At 39.5% G+C, this 20,689-nt stretch overlaps 1 protein-coding gene across 1 annotated transcript; it reads right to left on the reverse strand.

Moving 5' to 3' along the window:
• Window positions 1-7,349: 7,349 nt before the first annotated feature.
• epm2a (EPM2A glucan phosphatase, laforin) lies at window positions 7,350-19,728 on the reverse strand. The gene is made up of 4 exons (XM_078275305.1): window positions 19,360-19,728; window positions 18,035-18,209; window positions 15,086-15,330; window positions 7,350-12,182 (listed from the first exon to the last, which is right to left on the reverse strand). The coding sequence occupies exons 1-4, from the start codon at window positions 19,604-19,606 to the stop codon at window positions 11,899-11,901; spliced, it is 951 nt and encodes a 316-aa protein (XP_078131431.1). The 5' UTR covers window positions 19,607-19,728; the 3' UTR covers window positions 7,350-11,898.
• Between the last annotated feature and the right edge of the window lie 961 nt (window positions 19,729-20,689).

Below are 20,689 nucleotides of genomic sequence, written 5' to 3' on the forward strand. Positions count from 1 at the left end.
CAGGGCAGCCATGTTGGATCTGTCTTCCTGTGGAAGGGTTAGGGTTAGGGGTTAGCAGCTCCTTGTGGGATTAGTAATTGGACAAGGACATTCAGGAACATGGTTTTGTGAGAGCTGTCATCTCACTGTTTTTAAAGTCTACAGTTTTTTTTTCAAAGAAGTGTACACAGAAATGAAGTTGATTGTATTCCAAAAATAAAGAGTAATGATCTTGCTGTCCTTGTACAAACTGTAGTACTATCATATTGTAATGATACAACAACAAAAGTTAGGGAAGATGTGAGCGAAGTATAAATACCATGACAAATCTCTGTGCATGTACTGTATGAACAAACGTAATCATTCTGGTTTGTATTAGTATTGCTAGAGCATAATTTATCTTTATACAGCAGCGATTCAATTCTCATTGTTTTATAAATAAATAAAAGGTAAAGGTCCAATATGTAATATATTTACTGCAATAAATCCAAAAATGACCCCAATGCGTCATCAGATATTAAGGAAACATGCTAAGTTGAAATACTATCTTTTCTGACAACAATGCTAATGCCAGTATTTGCTCCTTTTGAAATTTCCGTTCCTTGACGGAATTTCTGATTGTGTTTTGGCATGTGTGTTGTTATCAACTGCCCAGTTTGACAGCCAGGCCGGGTTGCCAGAAATACCTGTAAAAACATTAACCCAGTGCGCTACAGCTGTAACGTTAGTACAGCCATGAAAGCAGAAAACAAACGAACAGGATCAACGGAGATAGAGTCTATCTGACCTAAAAAGAACGGCATGTTTCTAACAGTTGCGTGACCAGAGATGTAACAAACCCCGGTAAATATTAGAGATGTATTTGAAAAATGGAGACAGCTTAGAGCCCAAAAGGATACCGAGTAGGCCTGTCGCGATAGTCAATAAATCAATTAATTGCATGATAAAAAAAAATTAGCTTGATAATTTTTCCGGCCGCGATAATTTCCATTTGCATGCTTGTTTGTTTTCCTTGTCTGTCTGTCTGTCTGTCTGTCTGTGTCTCTCTCTCTCTCTCTCTCTCTCTCTCTCTCTCTATATATATATATATATATATATACCAAAGAGACTGGATGACCACTCTCGGTTCCTTAGTGTAACGAGGAGTGAACCCTCTTGTCAGTCGCATGGTCTTTGTGTGGGGAGGCGGGACTCCTGGCGGAGAAAGAGAAACAGAGAAAATGCTAGTTGAGAGTTGGAGCAGGGTTTCCCGCGATATCCGCCGTGTTACTCAGCGTCCTGTTTTCTCCCTTTCATTCCAAAGCCCACAGTTGACAACCTGCAGGTGGAGGCGGTGGAGACAGGCTCGGACATACACGCCGCTGTGGACTTGTCAGTCTCGCAAGCGTTTTCAGCAAAGTGGCTGCATGTGTCCGACAATGCACAGAACATTAACCGGTACAAGCCTACAGCTGTCTGCGGACACAGAGTGCGGAAAGTGTGTCAGAGTTGCACTAGTGTTTTTGTGCGTGTGTGTGTGTGTGTGTGTGTGTGTCGGCCCGCCCCCGCGAAGCTCCGACCTGCAGACAGCAGAGGAGCAGAAGAAAGTAGCTGCACCTTCGCCAAAATGAAGACTGAAAAAACTATTTTGGTACAAACATTTACTCGCCATGTGGCAGATAGCCACATAGATATAGATAGATATAATTTATTAATTATATATTATTTAAATTTAATATTTAGTGTTAATAATAAATTATATTATATAATAAATAATTGTTAAATGTAGTAGTAGTCTATCGCACTCTATAACACTCGAGGAATGCTGCAAACATTTGACAGCCAGTACGAATTGCCTGGGAGAACATACGTGTCACAAACAGCAATTCCACAACTGTACAACAGTGTGAAAGACGACATACTAAAGGAGATCAAAGACATATTGTGGATATTTAAAATGTCTTCCAGTTCCAGTGTTAAATATTCTTTAGAAATAAAAGTGTATTGATCTTTGAAAAGGTGTACCTGCATTATTATGCCATTATCATTATATTAGATGAAAATGGTCTCGGAACGACAATATTATCGTTTATCGCAATAATTTCTGGGACAATTTATCGTCCAGCAAAATTTGTTATCGTGACAGGCCTAACGCCGAGTTGGCTAATTACCACCTGAACAGGTAAGCATTAGCTTCAGGCTAATTTATCACTGCTACAAGGGACAGGCATTTTATGTAATTTCAACATTGGTGTACTCACATTGAATTATATAGCTAGAATACCCAAGTTGGTTACTTGCAAACACAATTGAGACACAGCCAGTAAAGTGATCCTGACTTAAGGTGACCAGATTTCTGAGACAAAATCTGGGGACATTTTCAGCTCAGAAGCGTAAATACCTCCAAAACGGGTAAAGTTTTTATCTTTGTAAAACTTAAAACGGGGACACTGCCCCAGGGGCATCACTAGACCTAGAGCTGCACTGGGGCACAAGCCCCCCTAAGGGGATCCATGGGCAAGCTCCCCTGTAAGAATATTTTGTCTACTTTAACGTTTAAATGCATCAATCTGGTGCATTTTGAAAAGAAATTAGGTTAGACTAGATTATTCTTATCTATGGATGGAAATATTTGTGCTGTAGCCTGAACTATTTAGCACTTCAGAATTATAACCATGCACACACAGGTGGAATAGTTTTTTCTTCATATTTTTGCATTAATGTCACTAGGAAGCATACCAGTAGAAATATATATATTCATATTTGTAAGTGGGATATATATAAGTAAGTGGAATTGTCTGGAATCTGGCAATATAATAACCAGTATGGTGGGATACAGTGGCTAAGCAATTTACAAAAATGGTTGAATACATTATAATTTTGGCCCAAAGTTGGAGACCATATACAAATTTTGTTGCAATTTCAAAACCGGATTACCTGGGAACCGCTTGTTGTACCGATGCATGTGTTGAGTTAAGAGTTTGTGAGATATTTCACAGAGAGTAATGGTGTGCAGAGATTTATGCAGAATGCAAATATGATAACATTTCATGTAAGTTCAATGTTAATTTTCTCGCAAACCATTTGTCACAGCAACTGACACTAATATCATTGGAAAGCTTAGATTCTGGTTGAGGTGGTTGTGCCAGACTCACGCCTTTGGCTGAGTCTCTATCTGTCAGAGGGAGAGCAGGAGTGCAGTTGTGAAGAAGTTGGCGCAGATTAACACTTTTGCATGCACTATATCCGTGTCACATTCTCATTAGGGGCTGAGCCCCCCTAAAGGTCTGATCCTAGAATCGCCCCTGCTGCTAATTCATACTTGTACTCCACTACACCTCAGAGGGAAATGTTGTAATGTTTACTGCACTACATTTATCTGACAGCTTTTGCTTTATTGCTTCACGCTGGGCTTGTTTCTGCAACAGCTCATTGAGTATCGGATACAATTAAAACTATTGAGGAAATATTTCCTTTGACATTGGTCCAGTATTAAACGAGATCGCTGCAGTCAGCAACGGCGAAACAAGCTACAATGTAAGTTAATAGGACAATTGTCCAGCTTGTATTTACGTTCATAAAAGTGCTTGTTTTGCCACTGACAGGCTCTAATTATGGAAAGGATTTCTAAGGAGGTCGACCTTTCTGTTAAAGAGTAAGATCCTTTTTTAAACATAAAAAGTCCGCGAAATTGCGTTCACTAAACCCACCAGACTCCATGTAAATAAACAGTAATTTTAGCATCGTAAAATGGGCATTCTAAAACATCTCTGAGCTCTGAGCAGCGTTTGCTCTGGCTGTCTTGAGCCTGCGTGTGTAAGGTGCACGACTATACGTTTGGTCAATGTTTTCTTTTTTTCATTCCAATTTCGGGTCTGTCAGTCACAGTGAAAGCCAGGGACATTTCCGGGAACAGCTCCAGCTGGGGACAGGTCACCGAAACCGGGGACTGTCCCGGAAACTGGGGACGTCTGGTCACCCTATCCAGACTGGTCCTGGCTAACGCCGCAATGCTAACCCTGCTAACTGCTAACGTTACTGGAGGGCCAAGCAAGCGGGCCACGGCTGTTAACAATGTGTAGCCTGTTCAGCGGCCGTAGCGTAACGGTGAGTTATTTTAAGCCAAGAGAGGGGGGCTCTAAATCGGGAAGAGAGGACCTTGAGTTTGCAGCGTGTTTAGCGATTGTTGCCGTAATTCTAAGCCAATAAAGTGTGTTCAGTCGGGTGGAGAGGATGGCAAGATAGTGTTATTTTTAGTGGTTCCTACCGTAATGTTAATTCTAAGCCGAGGAAGTGTGTCTGTCTGTCGGGTAGAGAGCTCCGCTTGAGCGTGGGCTTTTATGACTGTCAGTATAGCCAGCATCTAACGTTAACTACGCCGCTGTGCTGTGAAGTAATGTCTGGCTATGTGAGACAAGCGTCTAGCAACATTGTTGTGGATGCTGCGGTCTCAGTCTGGCAACCAACGTGAACTTTGAGTCTGGGGAGGAGGGGGCAGGGGAGACGACTCTCTCCAGTATTTTGAATTTGTACTGCAGTAACTATTTTAAACACTAGCTGTCAGTATTACATATTGCACCTTTAATGTTCAAAAAGTTTGAGTAAACCACTGATACATATCACATGGCAGCCTTTTCCCTGCAGACTCACGCTGAAATGATGGACGTGTCTTTCATTGGATCATTTACTGCTCATTGATCTCATGATTACCATGTTAACTGAGCTGTCAGCTTTGGCATCTGGCATCACTGATTCAGGCAGGGGGAAAGAAACTAGGGAGGCAGGCCCACTTATCATGCATGGCCACACAATCTCTATTGTCTTCCTTTGTAGGCTAGCTGGCTTAATTACTCACTAAAAACATTGTTCACAAAGTAATGTATACCTGTCCAGTCTTGTTTAGTTTAAGCAGGATTACCATTGATTGATTAGTTGATCAGGAGACAATTTACAAAAATGAACTGTAAAAAAAAAAGCATTAGACATGATTTGAAGAGCATACTGAGTGATTGTTTTGTAAAACATCCCTATTCTCCACCCGAATCAAATGAAGTGAGAAACTGTTTTGAATGTGACCACCAACAAAAGTTTAATGATACTATTTTAGGCACTCTAAGGCTCACATTTACTATGCTGTAAATCTGCTGTGCAACACAGAAAAAAAGGAGCTTGCATCATAAATCACTTATGCAAAAATATTTTCAGGGGTCCCAATTTTTAATAATATACTAATCAAAAGCCTTTTAGTTTGATTAGAACACAAACAAACAATGCAGGTACAATATTGATAAAACAAATCATAACTTCAACCCAATCAATTTAAGGAATTATATTTGGATTTTGCGGCAAACTAACTTGATTTTCGCCCCCAATAATACATAACAGTACAAGGCCATCAAAATGTTTGCTGTCATGGACAGCAAGAAGAAGTTTGTAGTTGAAGGTCTCATGGCATGAAATTTCACTTTATGAGGTTTTTTAACATTAATATGAGTTCCCCCAGCCTGCCTATGGTCCCCCAGTGGCTAGAAATGGCGATAGGTGTAAACTGAGCCCTGGGTATCCTGCTCTGCCTTTGAGAAAATGAAAGCTCAGATGGGCCGATCTGGAATCTCCTCCTTATGAGGTCATAAGGAGGAAGGTTACCTCCTCTTTCTCTGCTTTGCCCGCCCAGAGAATTTGGCCCACTCATGAGAGCAAGAGAGACATCATGGCTTAAAAATAAGCAGAGCATGGCAGTTGGTCAATGCCACACCCCCACCCTCCACCTTGCCCCCCCTCTCTCCTCCTCAATAGCATTTAAAGCTACAGACACAGAAATGGCACATCCTAAGTAAAGCTCATTGTGGGACTGGCTCTAGTGGCTGTAATTCTGCACCAAGGCTGAATTTCGGGAAAGAGACTTCAGATACAGTATTAGGGGACCATTAAGGCCTATAGAAAAGAATCCAAAAAGCAGCATGTCATAGGACCTTTAATGGGCCAAAACATACAAAACCACTGTTTTGGTCCTTTAATAATTTGTCATTTGTCTTTGTAAAAACAGGGGCTATTAAACCTTTGTTTAGAATTCAATAGATCAGCTTATTGTTGGGAACTAATAATGTTCACAAATATAGATTTATTTATTTATACTAGATTATAGTCAATTAGTGATTATAGTTTTCAGCTAACAATCAGTGACAGATCTTAACTAACCAAAAATAAGTCGTACAGCGGTTTCCTTCAACCTCAATGTGAATGTGAAGATATTTGCTTAATTTCCAATGTGAGAAATGAGATATAGAAGGAGATTAAACTACAGAGCCCAGACAGGACAGTGGGCACAGACCCAGAGCAGAGCCCCAGGTAACAGATGGAATTTATTGATTTGGGATATATCTCTATTAGCCAAGTCCATGGTCACTGAACCAAGCGTCCACCTGTGAAGGGTTGTCAGTCTATGCTGAGCATGATAAATTATGTTCTATCCATATAGACCTGCAGAACTTGATACATTGTTGTAACATTCAGTATACATAAAGATATTCAATATTTTGATCAGGGATTGTACACAACACACCCTTACACCTATAATAACTCTTGTTATTTACTATGGCTCAACAGCTTTGTATCCCCCTCCCTTGTTCTTATCAGAATCTGTCCCACTGACATTGATCAATGGCAGTGTCAACGTGAATGATTGAGAGAACAACTGAGGTATTGACAGCAAGAAAGGATTTTACAGAAAGCCAGTCAGTACAGTCACACAGTGAATAGCTGTGGTGGGGGCTTGTCAAAGCAAATGACTTACTTCATCCATTTCTCATTTTCTCTCACCCACCACTCTTCCTTTCTCTGTGATGAATAGTAATGTGCTGAAATTGAGTGCAGTGATTCAGTATCATAAATGGAGAAAGGCATTGCAACCACCAACAATCATATATTGCATGCAGTTGTGTCTTGAAATTAAACATCTCTTTGCAGTCCAGTAACAGTGAACAACACTCTGGTGCAATTACTTCAAATAACTTCAGACATACATGTAATGTGAGTATGAGCAATATTTTCATGACAAAGATTAGTCTTGTGAAAACTCACACACAAGATTCACAGATGTTGTCTTTTGGCTACACATTTATCAGCCAGCGCTTTTTTAAATCTAGCTAAGCAAACCATCCAAACACTGATACATGAAGTTCAGATACAACTACACTTCATCCACAATACATTTTTAAGATCAATTTCTGGCATTAGAGGAAGAGGAAGAGAATATAAAAGAGACTGATAAAGTCGATTGAAAACTAGACCATTGAAGAAACTGTTAAGTTGACTACTATTACATTTTTATTTGGATAAGACGACTATTCACAATCTGACAAACAAAGGATATGCATATACAGTAGGATAAATAACATTTTAAAGCAATGACAAAAACAAAATCAAACATAATTTAAAAAAGAAAATGACAGTTATTTCCATGTTTTCATGTTGTGTTTGTTTTGGTGCTAGACACCTGTTATACAGTATGCCTATGCTAACTAGATCACTGATGTAAAATGTCCAAAAAGATAAGATAAGATGAATATGAATAGGCATTGTGTGAAAATTGCACCTGTTTTGCATTTGATCAGACAAGGATTGTGGAATAATATACCTGTACAAAAAGTATATTAATAATAAGTGAAATCTCAGTAAGGTTATTGATAAAAAGGAAATAAAGTGCACCCTGAGTAAAGGCAAAAGCCCACCAATGGATTAGGAAATTAATTAGGTGCATACGTTATGTGTTAAAGAAATAAACAATTTTCAGATTGTATTCACACAGTCTACATGAGAAATATCAAGTCTGCATATATCAGCCCAGTCATTGTTATGGTTCCCCAGGGACAAAGGCTGGGTATTATTGAATATCAGTAGGGCACTGCCACTAGCTGCTTTAGGAATGACTCAGACTGCAAATAATGCATTAAAGTTCAGTTCTCCCTGATCAACACTTGGGCCCATTAATGGTATTTCATAAGTAATGGCTGGATTTCCACAGACCAGTACATCAGATGTTGGCTGCTTGGATAATCCCCCCTACTTGCTCTGGTGAATGTTTTGACGGCTCCTTCTCTGTGACTCTGTACATGAGTTACTGCTTTCAAATCCTTATAATTTAACACAGAATGCTTGCAAGTTCATGATGAAAAACTGCAAGAAATTTGATTGAGGTATCTTACTACTTAAAATTATTTACTCACAACATTTTCACCAGCCGTTTTGAAGGTTGCTACTACCACATGGGCTCAGCTTGGACCACATTGATACAATTAAGTTGCTGCTTGGCAGTTCAACAACCTCACTGTATCTATGTTTTCCATAAAATGGCTTCTGCAAGAGAGCATTTTTCTTGACTGCTACAGTGGAGGTGTGGAAGTGTGGAGAATGGTCAGCATTTTCCAACGATCAAAACCGGTTGGAAAAAGCTGCTGTCAGTGTCTACACAGAATTCATATCTATCATGTCTTGTATGCAGTGTGTCTGGAGAAACACATGCCATATTCTGGCATGGCACACACATAAAAAATGCTTTTCAGCCTCACACAGTCAGTCTATGTCTTGCAATCTCAGATGTATTTATTATTCAACAATGTTATACTGCATCCATCCATCCATTGTCGTCCGCATGCTGCAGCCTCTCAGATTTATTGATATAGCTTTTACTGTATTTTTAACTGTCTGACATTACTCATGTTTAGTCATATTTAACAGAATGCCTCATAGTCTGATGTTATTGAACAGCATAGATAAACCTCCCTCCTGTCCTCCGACAAGATGGGCTGCTGGTGCAAGCTACATACATAAACAAACATACTGTACATGGTAGAATAAGCCTGTAAATTTTGAGCTTTTTGGTCAAGCCACATCTCTTGACTATTCTTTCTACTGGCAGTACCTGCCAGGGTGTTTGGAGTTTTGCCCGGGAGCAAAGTCAAGAGCAATGACTTCATTGCTGAATTTTTCTTAAGCACACAATGAGCCTCCACCATGCAAATTGTATGGCTGGACTTGAAATATATTAAGTAAATTGACCAAGGGTGCCCAGACTAATGTGATGAATATAAATAATTTGTGTCCCTTTGTATGTGTGACTCGCGGGACTGTGCAGGTAAAAATGCTTTACCTCTCTATGGTGAATAAATGCCCAATGCAGACTGGTTTAGCTAATAGAAGTGCATGGACGATGGGTGGTAAACGTTTCAAAGGGTGGAGTTCATCGTTTAAAATCATTAGAAGGCAAGTTGTATGTTTTGTATGTTGTTAAAAAAATAAATAATTGTTAATCACAAAAAAAAAAAAATCATTAGAGGATAATACAATTATTATGTATTGGACAAAACATAATTCACTCTTCATAACTGGAATTGACCGGCTGGCTATTTTTAGATGATAATATCTAATACAAAACGTAAACAAATGTGTGTAACATGAGTGTAACTATACTACATGGTTATGTGGCTGAATTATGCAGAATTTGATTGGCAGCAATGTATTTCTTACCAGAATAAAATGTGTCTGCACTCCACAAGTGATTCTTTTTTTCAATGATGTGCAAGCATAACATGGGAGCAGGCTATGACTTTATAGATAGAGAAGTTGACCTAAGTATAGTTATCAAATACAATTGTCATTTCTACACAAGTTGATTGAGAGTACACATTCTTATGATGAAATGGACCCATTCTTTTCCCAAGTGATTTTAATGCCCAGTAGAAGCCTGACTCAGGTTAATGTAACAATCAGTGAATCAGCCTACAGTCTATAGCATCATCCTGGTTGCCTGTACAGCTCAGGTAGATCTTTTCTAACATTCTGCACCTGTGTGTCACGGCAGTTGTAAAGTGCCGATCCAGAGGCCACCAGGGATGCAGGCGCTGTCCAGGGTACTTGCTGTCTTTGATACACTGACAGGCATTATTCCCACTGCTAACAATAATGATACACATTTCACAGCTTCTTAGATTTGCCATTTCAGACATTCTGTAGATGCACAGCTCTGGTATTTTGTTTTGATCTTGGCTGGTGTCTCTCAGCTGATATTGGGCTGTGGCACTGTCATGAACTTGTAGTGGCATAGCATGTATGGAAAATCAATATTGCCTGTTATAATACACTAAATATAATGGGTCTAATTAGTTTTAATATAGGCCCACCTGTCTCCCACCCTTGCTCTTGCTGCATTGGTATCCTTCTCTAACCTGACCCATGCTTTTGATTAATATCCCCAACTTGACTGAAGCCGTTTTAATGGCTGAAATTATGAAGTTATTATATCTTTAATCTCAATTCAGCAGGTCAAACTATTTTGTTGGTTTCTAATATTGTATATACAATAAATGCAAATTGACAAGGAATGCAAGGATCCGGGGAATCCGGTGTAGGTGATTGTCAGATCCTGGAAATCATGTTGACTACAAATTAGGGCTGTCAATCGATTAAAATATTTTATCTAATTAATTACATACTCTGTGATTAATTAATCGAAATTAATCGCATACATAATTAGCGGTGCCTGAACCGATACTTTTTAAGAAACTAAAAAAAGAAAAGAAAGAAAAAGGGTACTAAACAACAATTGGTGACATTAAAGAACGGCTTGTTTATTGCTAAGGCCATATGGTCAAAATTAAATGATTTAATAATAATGTACAACAATAACAATAACTTATTTCACTTGTAAATTGCTGTTGAATGACAAAAACAACCACCAGATGGGAAAAGGACATTTACAATTACTTCAAATGCACCACGAGGCTGTAGTTTACCAGTTTAATCAGTTTCTACCCACCCATCTCCACTGACACCCTCATAAAGTGCTGTGTGAGGGACTCACTGAAAGGTAATTAAAATATGACTTGTGCTTGAGAAGTAAAGTATTTCCTCTTCTCTAATCCACTAACTATCTTAAACCAGGGACAGGATATAGCAAAACACTATCTTAAAAAAGCAATATATCCTTAACAGAAATCAAGGCAGACGTTCACAATTGACAACAAACACTATTCCAATAATCTTCTTATGTATGCATTAAAATGGTCTGGCAGGGATGTTGTTTTTGTTATTTGGGAGATGGGTCGGAATAGCATCTGTCGTATAAATAAATAAAGATGAAATGCTATCAAGCTCTCTGAGCGAGATGGGGCGGAGCTGTATTCTTCAATGTCTGGGAGCTGACAGAGGGAGAGAGGCATTGTTGTTATTTTGGTTTTAAGAATTGATTTGTTGCTTTGGCAAGGAGTGTTATTTTCATGCAGCATTAATAGCTCTTTCCAAAAGAAGAAAGGAATTTTTTTTCCTTCTGAAATAAAAAAGGGGATCCACTAACTTGATACATAATTATGCAATAGCAACTGTGGAATAATCCTTTACTGAGGAGCACAGCTTTTTGGATGAGAGCAAACAGCGGTATAGGTAATATGGTGATATACTGTATATATTTCTTTGCTGTTATTCATTGATCATTAGAAAAAAAGGCTAAACGAATAGGTCTTTCCAGGCACCCCTGCAGACATTTACTGAAAACGACTAATAGTGTCCTAAAGCTGACTTCAAGTGCACAATTTGCAACTGTATGTGCTAAATTGCAGAGGGTAAATCTTGAAGTAAAAAAAGCTAACACCTATCACAGTAGGATTAATTGCTTGGAACATCTATGCTGTCAGCCAGCGGAACTCTCTCCAGATACTTGGGGCTCAACCAGATTTCAAAAGCCACTCAGCTGAAATGGGTCATTTACTTACATTAGATTTAAGTAGAAAGAAGTTAATTTTCTTGCCACAGCTTATTTCACCTTCTGGCACCTCTCAAACTGACTATACAGTATATTTTTTTCACACATTCATTGTAGTTTAAAGGAGTCCAGTCCAGTAAAGCTTTCCATAACTGTAAGACTTCATTATTAGGACACTCAATGTCTCATGTCTCTGGATAAGAGATGGATGATTGGAGTTGTCCAAACTTCTGAATGAAGTCTGCCTGAGCCTGGACTAAAGCCTCCTCATCTATGTACACTGCCGGCCTTCTGGCTGCAACAAAGTACTGCACCTTCCTCAGGCTCCAGCCAAGGACGTACATAAGCAGGCCACACACAGCTGCCGTCGACCTGCCTACTCCAGCGTTACAGTGAACATAGACTGTGTGACCATTCTCCAAGAGACCATGAAGCAAGAATACAGCTTGGGGAAGCATCCGGATCCGACCTGCAGATGAAGACCATAACACACAATACACTTAAAGGAGGCTTGCGATATTCTATATTTTTCTTATCTCAATAAATTCCATTAAAAGACAAAAACCAACAATGCATTTGTTCATCTCAAGATTTTGCGTACACTTATTTGTGTACTCAATAAGTGGCGTATGTATGACACGCCAATTCGTATGCCATTTTGGCATGTTATCAAGACGCATAATCGCTTTTTAGCGTGTTTATCAACACCGTTTGGCCTCTATTGTCTTACATTACCTTGCGATTGCGTGTCAATTTACGCTGTAGCGAGTAGTATGAAAGGCCGAAAATCCATGTAGGAAGGTTGGTTGGGGTGGTGGATGGGTCAAACAAAACCGGACTTTCACCCAGGAGACTGGGGATCGTGTCCCGGGTGTCACATTTCCTAAACCCAACCGTGGCTTTCTTCTTTTCCTAAACCCAACCCCGTTATTGTTTTCCTAAACCCAACCGTCCGAAAAGCGATTATGCGTCTTGATAACACGCCAAAATGGCATATGAATTGGCGTGTCATACATACGCCACTTATTGAGATCAGTCTGCAACCCGTCCGCTGTATACGGCGTAGACATACATGCTGATAGCTCAAAATGCAACGTGCTGTATACGGCGTGCTGTATATGGCGTGCTGTATACGGCGTAGACATACACGCAGATAGCTCAAAATGCGTACAGATAATACGCCACTTTGCTTTAGAAAGTGGCGTGTATGTTTATGCGAAGTCATGATGTCACGTTGTCCAGGCCCATGAAAACAGCTCACAAGTGTATTTTTTTTAAAGGCTCAGTTATTATCTAGGCACTGTAGTAACAAACATTACTCAAACAGAAATATTTAGTGCATTTGTTGGGGACTATTTTTTAGCTATGGATTAATACAAATTTGTGTTCTAGTGAGTATTTACGGAACAAGAAAGGAGTATCTGGGTTTGACTTAGGATAAAGAAACTAGCCACTTAATGCAATGGTGTGGCTCATTGATGTGTTTAATCATTTTTGGTCAACAATGGAGGTCTATGGCACAGAGGAAAAAAGATCAGATCAGGCTTTGGATAGTCTCGCTTAACCAGACCATCCTCCACAGCACTGCAAAGGAGGGACTGGCTAGTCCACACAGCATTCCGGGATAGGAGAAAAATGTGCTGGGATTTATTGCCATGTCTTTAAACCAATCACAATCGTCATGCTAAGCACCGGCAGCAGGCCCTGTGTCGCTGAAAAATAGCCTCAGGAAGGAACTTGTTTTGGCGGAACGTGTACGTTCAAAGGTTGTTTTAGTCGTGCAACAGAAAACCTCAGATTAGACAGATAGTCTAGCTAGCTGTCTGGATTTACCCTGCAGAGATCTGAGGAGCAGTTAACCATAGTCCTCATAAATCGACCGGGGTTTAGAATGCCAACACAAAGGAAGTGGAAGGTACCGGACATCCGGCCGAAAGAGTGAAATTCGGCGAAAAATTCCGGCGGCAACAGAGCAATCCAGGATGTGGAACGTCGTGGACATAGACTAGTCTTTGGATACACAGACAATGTTTGTTAGTTGGATAAATGAATTTTTGTATGGAATTGGTTTAATGAAATAAGAAAATCATATTTATGATTAACATACTGTATGGACTCATGGTTACCACTTTGCATCACCTTTAGAAGAGAAACATAAATATATGTGGCATGTCGTTTGCCTGAAGGCACCCCATGCATACTTAAAATGTACATTTATCACAATCGTTGGGCAGGTTGCTGGATTCTAGAGCAAAATAATAAGTAATAAATCACAAGTATCGACAGGTACACATGTAGTAGAATCTCTATCTCGGATAATTTTGTTTGCACTTTGGTTTACCAAATGAATTATTTATTTGCTTTAATTCACTGTGGAAGCATAAATAGCACTTCTTTTGTGACTGACACATAAGACACCATAGATACTGTATGATCAATTATTAACATTCTAGTTAAAGGAAACCTTGGAAGGTGATTAGTGGTCATAGTTAGCTATAATTCTATTAATCACAGACTTCTTGCTGATCTTTTTACCTTTAAATATTTGAATGGAACCTTCAGTTAGCTTTTCTTTTCTTTACTGAGTAAGTTTAAGGCTTTTCAGTTGTAGGATCCAGACTCAAGACTGCAATATATAGTATATCCATTGCCAAGTGGCTATGAGGGAGATGTTGAGTCCCAAACAGCTACAAGCTGCATCTGTCCCCTCACTCTGACTTGATCAAATACTATTATTACCTCCATCAAGGAGGTTATGTTTTCGGCTTGGTATGTCTGTCTGGTTGTTGCGTTGTTTGTCAGCGAAAAAAACTACTTGCACGATTATCATGACACTTGGTGGAAAGGGTGTAGCATCCGTCAAGGAAGAACCCATTACATTTTGGAGCAGATCTAAATCATGGGGCAGATATACAAATTATTTTTCACTTTCGTTAACACTACGAGATAGAGCATTTATGCTGCCTTGATGTGGTGTCAGAATAATCAGAAAAATTACTTCCTGACCATATTTCATGGGTCACTTGATCCATTTCCTTTTCTCTTTGTTTTCGCGCAAATACTGAAAACAGCTATCAACGTGTTGTTTAAAGTAATAAAATACGACACAGCTTCTTTGTCGCATCCATGTTGTTTCAACATTACGGCTTAAAGCTAATGAGCAATAAAATACGACATCTTCTTTGCAGCATCCATGTTTCAACATTACGACTTAAAGCTTACGAACACAGCAAAGTCTGAAGAATGACTCAAAATAGGACCAATCGAGGAGCATGTGAATGCACCACTGGCCTTGTCGCCAGTCTGCGCTATCAGAGTGCCAATCTAGTTATTACTGTATTTATTCTTGTATGTCCACAGAATTCTCCTTACCATCAGTGCTCATGTCAGGTGTGGGTATCCACACATACACAAGGCCACAGTCTTTGTACAAATGCATCATGGTCTCCGGGGTCATGGCTTCCCTAGGGTTGCGCCTGCAGCCATTGGAGTTGTTCACCACATCCCACTCTGTCTGGAAGTTCATCACTGCAGTAATCCCCAATTCATGCTTCATCTTTATAGTCACATGTTCCACCTGTCGAGGGCAGCTGCCCAGCCAAATACGTGGCAGCACCCTGGGGGCAATAAACAGGGACGCATTAATCATTACTGTGTATGCAAGTCAATATTGAATGATATACATGCTGAACTTGTGAGCTTCATGACATGACTGACTACCCACTAAATTATGAACAGGTAAATAATGTACAGGTGAATATGATCATGTAACACAGGATCAGAATGGATCTGCTTTTCAAGAGCAATGTTTAAATGAAGCAACAAAGGATGAAAGGTAAAGATACAGAATAAAGAAAAGTGATGATGGATTACAACTGAACTGTAGCTATAATAAAGGATAACATGGTTAAATGGGTTTGAAGAGAGCATCAGACACTGAAAGAAAAAAACAACAAATGTGTAGCGAGAGAGAGACTGCATGTTGAATGCAAGTTACTCCTGAACAAAATGAGTTTAAAAGAAATCTGTCCTATAGGCAGATTAGAGGAAAGCTGACCTTAGCAGATCACTAATGAGCAAAATATTTCATCTCACTCTGTTTCTGTCTCCTACCTTCCTCCCTCTTTCCCTCATAGCAGTGATGTTTTATTGACCTCTTGTCCTTCCTCCTCCTGACCACTATGGTCTGAGGCAGGCTCCATTTAGTGCTCATTAGCATGCATTAAGTCAACAACCAGAGGAGGTGAAACGTAAAAGGAAGGAAGGACACCGTCAATCCGCGATGTCCCAGAGTCACACTGCAGTGAAAGTCCCTGGTCTTGACTTGCTGTTATCAGATGACCTCTCCTTTAAAAAAAAGCAGCTTTGATGTAGGTGAAACTGTCCTTTTTTGCCACTAAAGAATTATACACGTGTTTGTTCTTACTATCACACACTATCAATATATAACAATTGGACTAAAAAAAACTGAAAAACTGTACAAGTTGTGTCAAAACAAATTTCATATTATCCATCCAGTAAGACTGACAGTTACTACTTATCTTTTATGGTAAAATGAAAATATGGGAATTCTTGGAAGATTCTAGTAGTTCCAGTAGTTACATTTTCACTTAACCTAGTTAACAATGTAGGAATAATAAAGTATGTGTTATTTGTCCCCACTGTTCAGTTGTTCCAAGTTGATTTTATAAATTGACTCTTGTTCAGTTCAACAGTTATAAAAACTTGTAACAAAAATCTCTATATATCCTTAAGGCCTCCTCTCCCCTGAATACCAGCATGAGAGACGAGGCACCTGCTACACAGCGAGTTAAAAGTCTCTTTGAATCATATGATGAGTTATTGCAGAGGTGAGTGTGTATGATACTTGGGTCTACACGGATACCTCTGGAAGTCTGAGGGACTAATTTGAAAAAGCTATTATTAGGAAAGATACAAGGGTACAGTGATTCCTACTGAACACAGGTCCTTGACATAAGCCTTGTAAGGTCTTCGGACACAAATTAAAACATGTCACCAGCCAAGCCTGCTCATTCTTATGCAAGTTATGTACTCACTGCCTCAGGGGTCCTGGGCTCATTTCTGCTGTGCCTGGTATACCATGGCACTGAGTGTTTGCCTTACAAAAGGAAAGCATGCATGGGAAGGTTGATGGAGTATATGCTTGGTGTTGTGCATGTGACTATTTACTCATCAATTTAAGCCCAATTTACAGATTTCATTGAAATATGAACATGCATCCTCCAAACCATCAATATGAATTGCTATTGTTGCAACTAACTGACTCCTCAACAGACATTGCCATTCCATAAGCCAAATACCTCATACTTAACGTATGAGCTGATAATGCAACTGCTTGTGGTCTACGTTTTGAAAGGACATAAATTTTCAAGTGACCTATAGCATTTATAACTAAATGAGAGCGAGCAAGGTTAAAAAGCAATGGAGTGAGCAGGCCTAAGAGGGTGATTACGGCTTTGTCTGCCCTGTAAGAGAGGAACAACTTTCATCAAGAAAGGGCAGTGTGACATGACTGCCCTGCCCTCTTTGCAGGACACTGTACTGATAATAGACTTCAGATGATCAAGGCGAATTGAGCACTCTGCCCTCTGCATACAGGGGGAGGAGGTAGTGAGGGTGGAGAGATTCAAATTCCTGGTAGCCTATATCACGGCAGATCTTGCATGGTCTGTAAACATCTCTCACCAGGCCCAGCAGAGACTATACTTCCTTAAAAATTTAAAAAGGTATCACCCCCAACAGCAGCTGCTGGTAAACCTTTACGGTGCCACTATTGAGAGCCTCCTGGGCTACTGCTGCACAGTGTGGTACAGTCATCGGAACTACAACGCCTCCTCTGAAGGACTTTTGCACTGGCCAACTACAAAAGAAAGCCACACCCATCCCACCCTGGACACGCACACTTTTTGGTTCTGGTTGTAATTACCGTATTTGTTTTTTTTCCCTATTGATTGATTCATTTAAATAACCTTTATTTGTGTGTGTGGAAAGAGGAGACATACATGTGAAGCTTTTTGTCAGTCAACATGTTTGAGAAAATAACGGAGTAGCCCTCTGCAGCACACACACACACACACACACACACACACACACACACACACACACACACACACACACACACACACACACACCTACATCTTACCCAACATTGTACTTACTTTATCTTGTTTTTATCGCCTGTCTTTGTGTTATTCTTAAATCTTTTAGCTGAAACTGTAACTTTGAACTTTATGAAATTTAGACATTCGCATAATTCCCATACATCATCACGCTGATGGCTTTGGCTTTGTACTGTATTACCTGGAGAAATGAATGGCCTTCTGACCAGCCACACTAAAGTAAAAGTTGGTGGTGTGTTTCATCTCATCTGTGTGTCCTGTTTCCTCTATCCAGTGACCAATCGGATGGCAGTACACTCCATCCACCATGTTCCTCTCATCATATGAACAACATCTGTCATGGCTTGGACCGCTGCCTGGTGACAAAGAAGACACCCTTTCTGCAGGTTAGTGACCAAATACCCATTTAAGGATGTTTTGGGACATTGAGTACTCATAAATATGTTTTTTTATATAAAGATTTATTTCCTAAACAAATACAGGCAGATGTTGTCTATATTTTTCTTTGATGGACAAATGTACAACGTTGCGTTCAATAGAAAAACAAAGGGAGAAAATGGGTTTCTTCTGATCATAACAACTAGTGGTGGAGAGTAGGATTGGGCATTGAGAACCAGTTCCAACTTGGAATTGTTTAAATTGAAAAATTACGGTTCCAATGGAATCGTTTTCTTTATTAGAAACATTTGAAATTGTTTTGAATCTGATCATTGGTTCCAAATTTAACACACGCAAGTTTTGGTTTCCTTGGCGGCCACCGTACTTCCAGGCGCTTGTTGTGTTGCAGCAATGGAGCACAGTAAGCGGGTACTTTCTGCTACTGAATACTTTCATTTCACAAAGATTTAGAGGGAAATATTATAGTTTTTACCTCACAAAAGTACATTCGTTGGACAGGTACCTAGGTAATTTGCAGATCATAAAATATAATTAATTTTTACAATAGACTCTATGTATATACATATTTAGATTACAAACAACCCAAGCCTATATAGATTAAAAAAATTTGCTCTACTTCAACCAGTTACTACATTCAAATACTGCTTACATGTTAATGCTTCAACAATAATAATCCAGTTAACACTCTGAATGGGGCCATTTTGCATTCTGAGTTTATTTACTGTCTGAACTGTATCTGATTGCAGATAACATACAACTGTTATAAATACATTGTACTAAAGTATAACTTTGAATGCAGGACTTTTAATTGTAATGATATATTGTGACACTGGATTTGCTGCTTACCGACAAGTCTCAGTAAAAACGCATTTCTTTAGGTAAGGCATGTGTGCATTGAAATCCATAAACCGCCGAGCATTAAGTTAAAACCAAGTGCCACTTTACCGCCATCATGTGGCGTTAAGGATACATTACACACAATGAACCAAACATGGCGGAGTTATATTCGTCTTTTGCCTGAAACGTCGACGACATTAAATCTGTGTCACGTCTCAAAAACAATACGTTTGTACGCGGCTGAATCGAATGCACCGTATTGATGAATACCTTCCCAGATATAAGTGCCTCGGACTCTTTTGACGAACTTGAACCACAGTGTGTCTTTGAACGGCTCTGCCAGCTGCACGTCGCCGATCCACAGACACGGTTCATGTGTTGACAGGAGCTTCTGGGAGGCTCTCATCTCAACCGCTCCGCTCGGATCCCAGTTTCCCATTTCCGTACGCGAACCCAAAACAAAGACCTCTACATCCGAAGACTCTGGAGTGAGAATGATACCGAATTTGAATAACATTGTCGAAGCCTTAACTAAATATGTCCTCAGTCGTTTATTATGGCGGGTTTTGGTTAATATAGTATGAGGTCCGCGTGGCCCATTAACTGAATGGTGTTGTCTAAAAATAATCGGCTCGTATTTTGGACAGTGTAGGTTGCAGCAAAGAGGTGGTAGACAAACATGAAGTCCCACTCTGTCTGAATTAAAGCGCACCATTCCTCAGCCACATCAGGGCAAACTCTACATGGTCTAATTCGAAATACTCAAAATACTTTAATTTACAAAAGTATTGTACTCAAGTACAATGTAAGTAGTATTTCCATTTCCCGCGAGTTGGACTGCAGAGTAAAGGAAAATCAGCCTTCAAGTGCTCAGCATATATAGGAACTCCTTCAATATCCTACTGTTGGAATAGCATTCCAGGTGACTACCTCTTTGCTGGATGAACACTTATTTTGCTTACTACCATCTTACTACATATTCCTGTGTTACTTCATTGTTTTCATATAGTTTCAGTATTAATCTACGAATAAAAATAACTGTTTACAATCCTCATAGAGCTGTATGTTTAGCCTACATGTATGTATGAATATGCATATGTATAGGCTTTGTAGGCCTATATAATATACAAACATATGTAGCTACATAGTAGTCAAATGTTTTTTTTTTACCTTGTTCAGCTTTGTTGTCCTTGTTTTTAGCCGTATGTTTATTTCTGTGTATTTACTTTGAGAGCAACAAAAAGCCGTAGTCAAAATCCTTGTGCGTTTACACTTACTTGGCCATTAAAGCCAACACTTTTGACTGGTACTGTATATGGTGCTGTTGAATTGCACTGCGTTACATTAACAGGTGTTATTTAGGATACTACTACCATTAGGCGATGTGGAGTGTATCACAGTAGACTGTCCCCAATACCATTACATTTTGATGAATGCAACCTCTGCCTGCTAATGTATAGTCAGTTGTTAAGCCTAAAAAGTCATTGAGTAAAACTATATGGAGGTTGCCGATCTGAACAACTGAAGAACTTTACTGGATTGAAGTAGGAGACAGGCCACATGGAGGTCATTAATTAACATAAGACCACCTTTATTTTGA

This window comes from Sander vitreus, chromosome 18 (assembly GCF_031162955.1).
Source record: "Sander vitreus isolate 19-12246 chromosome 18, sanVit1, whole genome shotgun sequence".
In the NCBI taxonomy this organism is placed as follows: Eukaryota; Metazoa; Chordata; class Actinopteri; order Perciformes; family Percidae; genus Sander; species Sander vitreus.

What these genes read in the sequence shown, in the direction of transcription:
- epm2a (XM_078275305.1), bottom strand. Translation starts at nt 19,606, where the DNA reads ATGTTATTCAAATTCGGTATCATTCTCACTCCAGAGTCTTCGGATGTA. An exon ending in AGGCACTTATATCTGGGAAG is followed by an intron (nt 18,210 to 19,359) that starts GTATTCATCAAT and finishes CTTTGTCACCAG; the next exon opens with GCAGCGGTCCAAGCCATGAC. An exon ending in ACCTGACATGAGCACTGATG is followed by an intron (nt 12,183 to 15,085) that starts GTAAGGAGAATT and finishes CTTCATCTGCAG; the next exon opens with GTCGGATCCGGATGCTTCCC.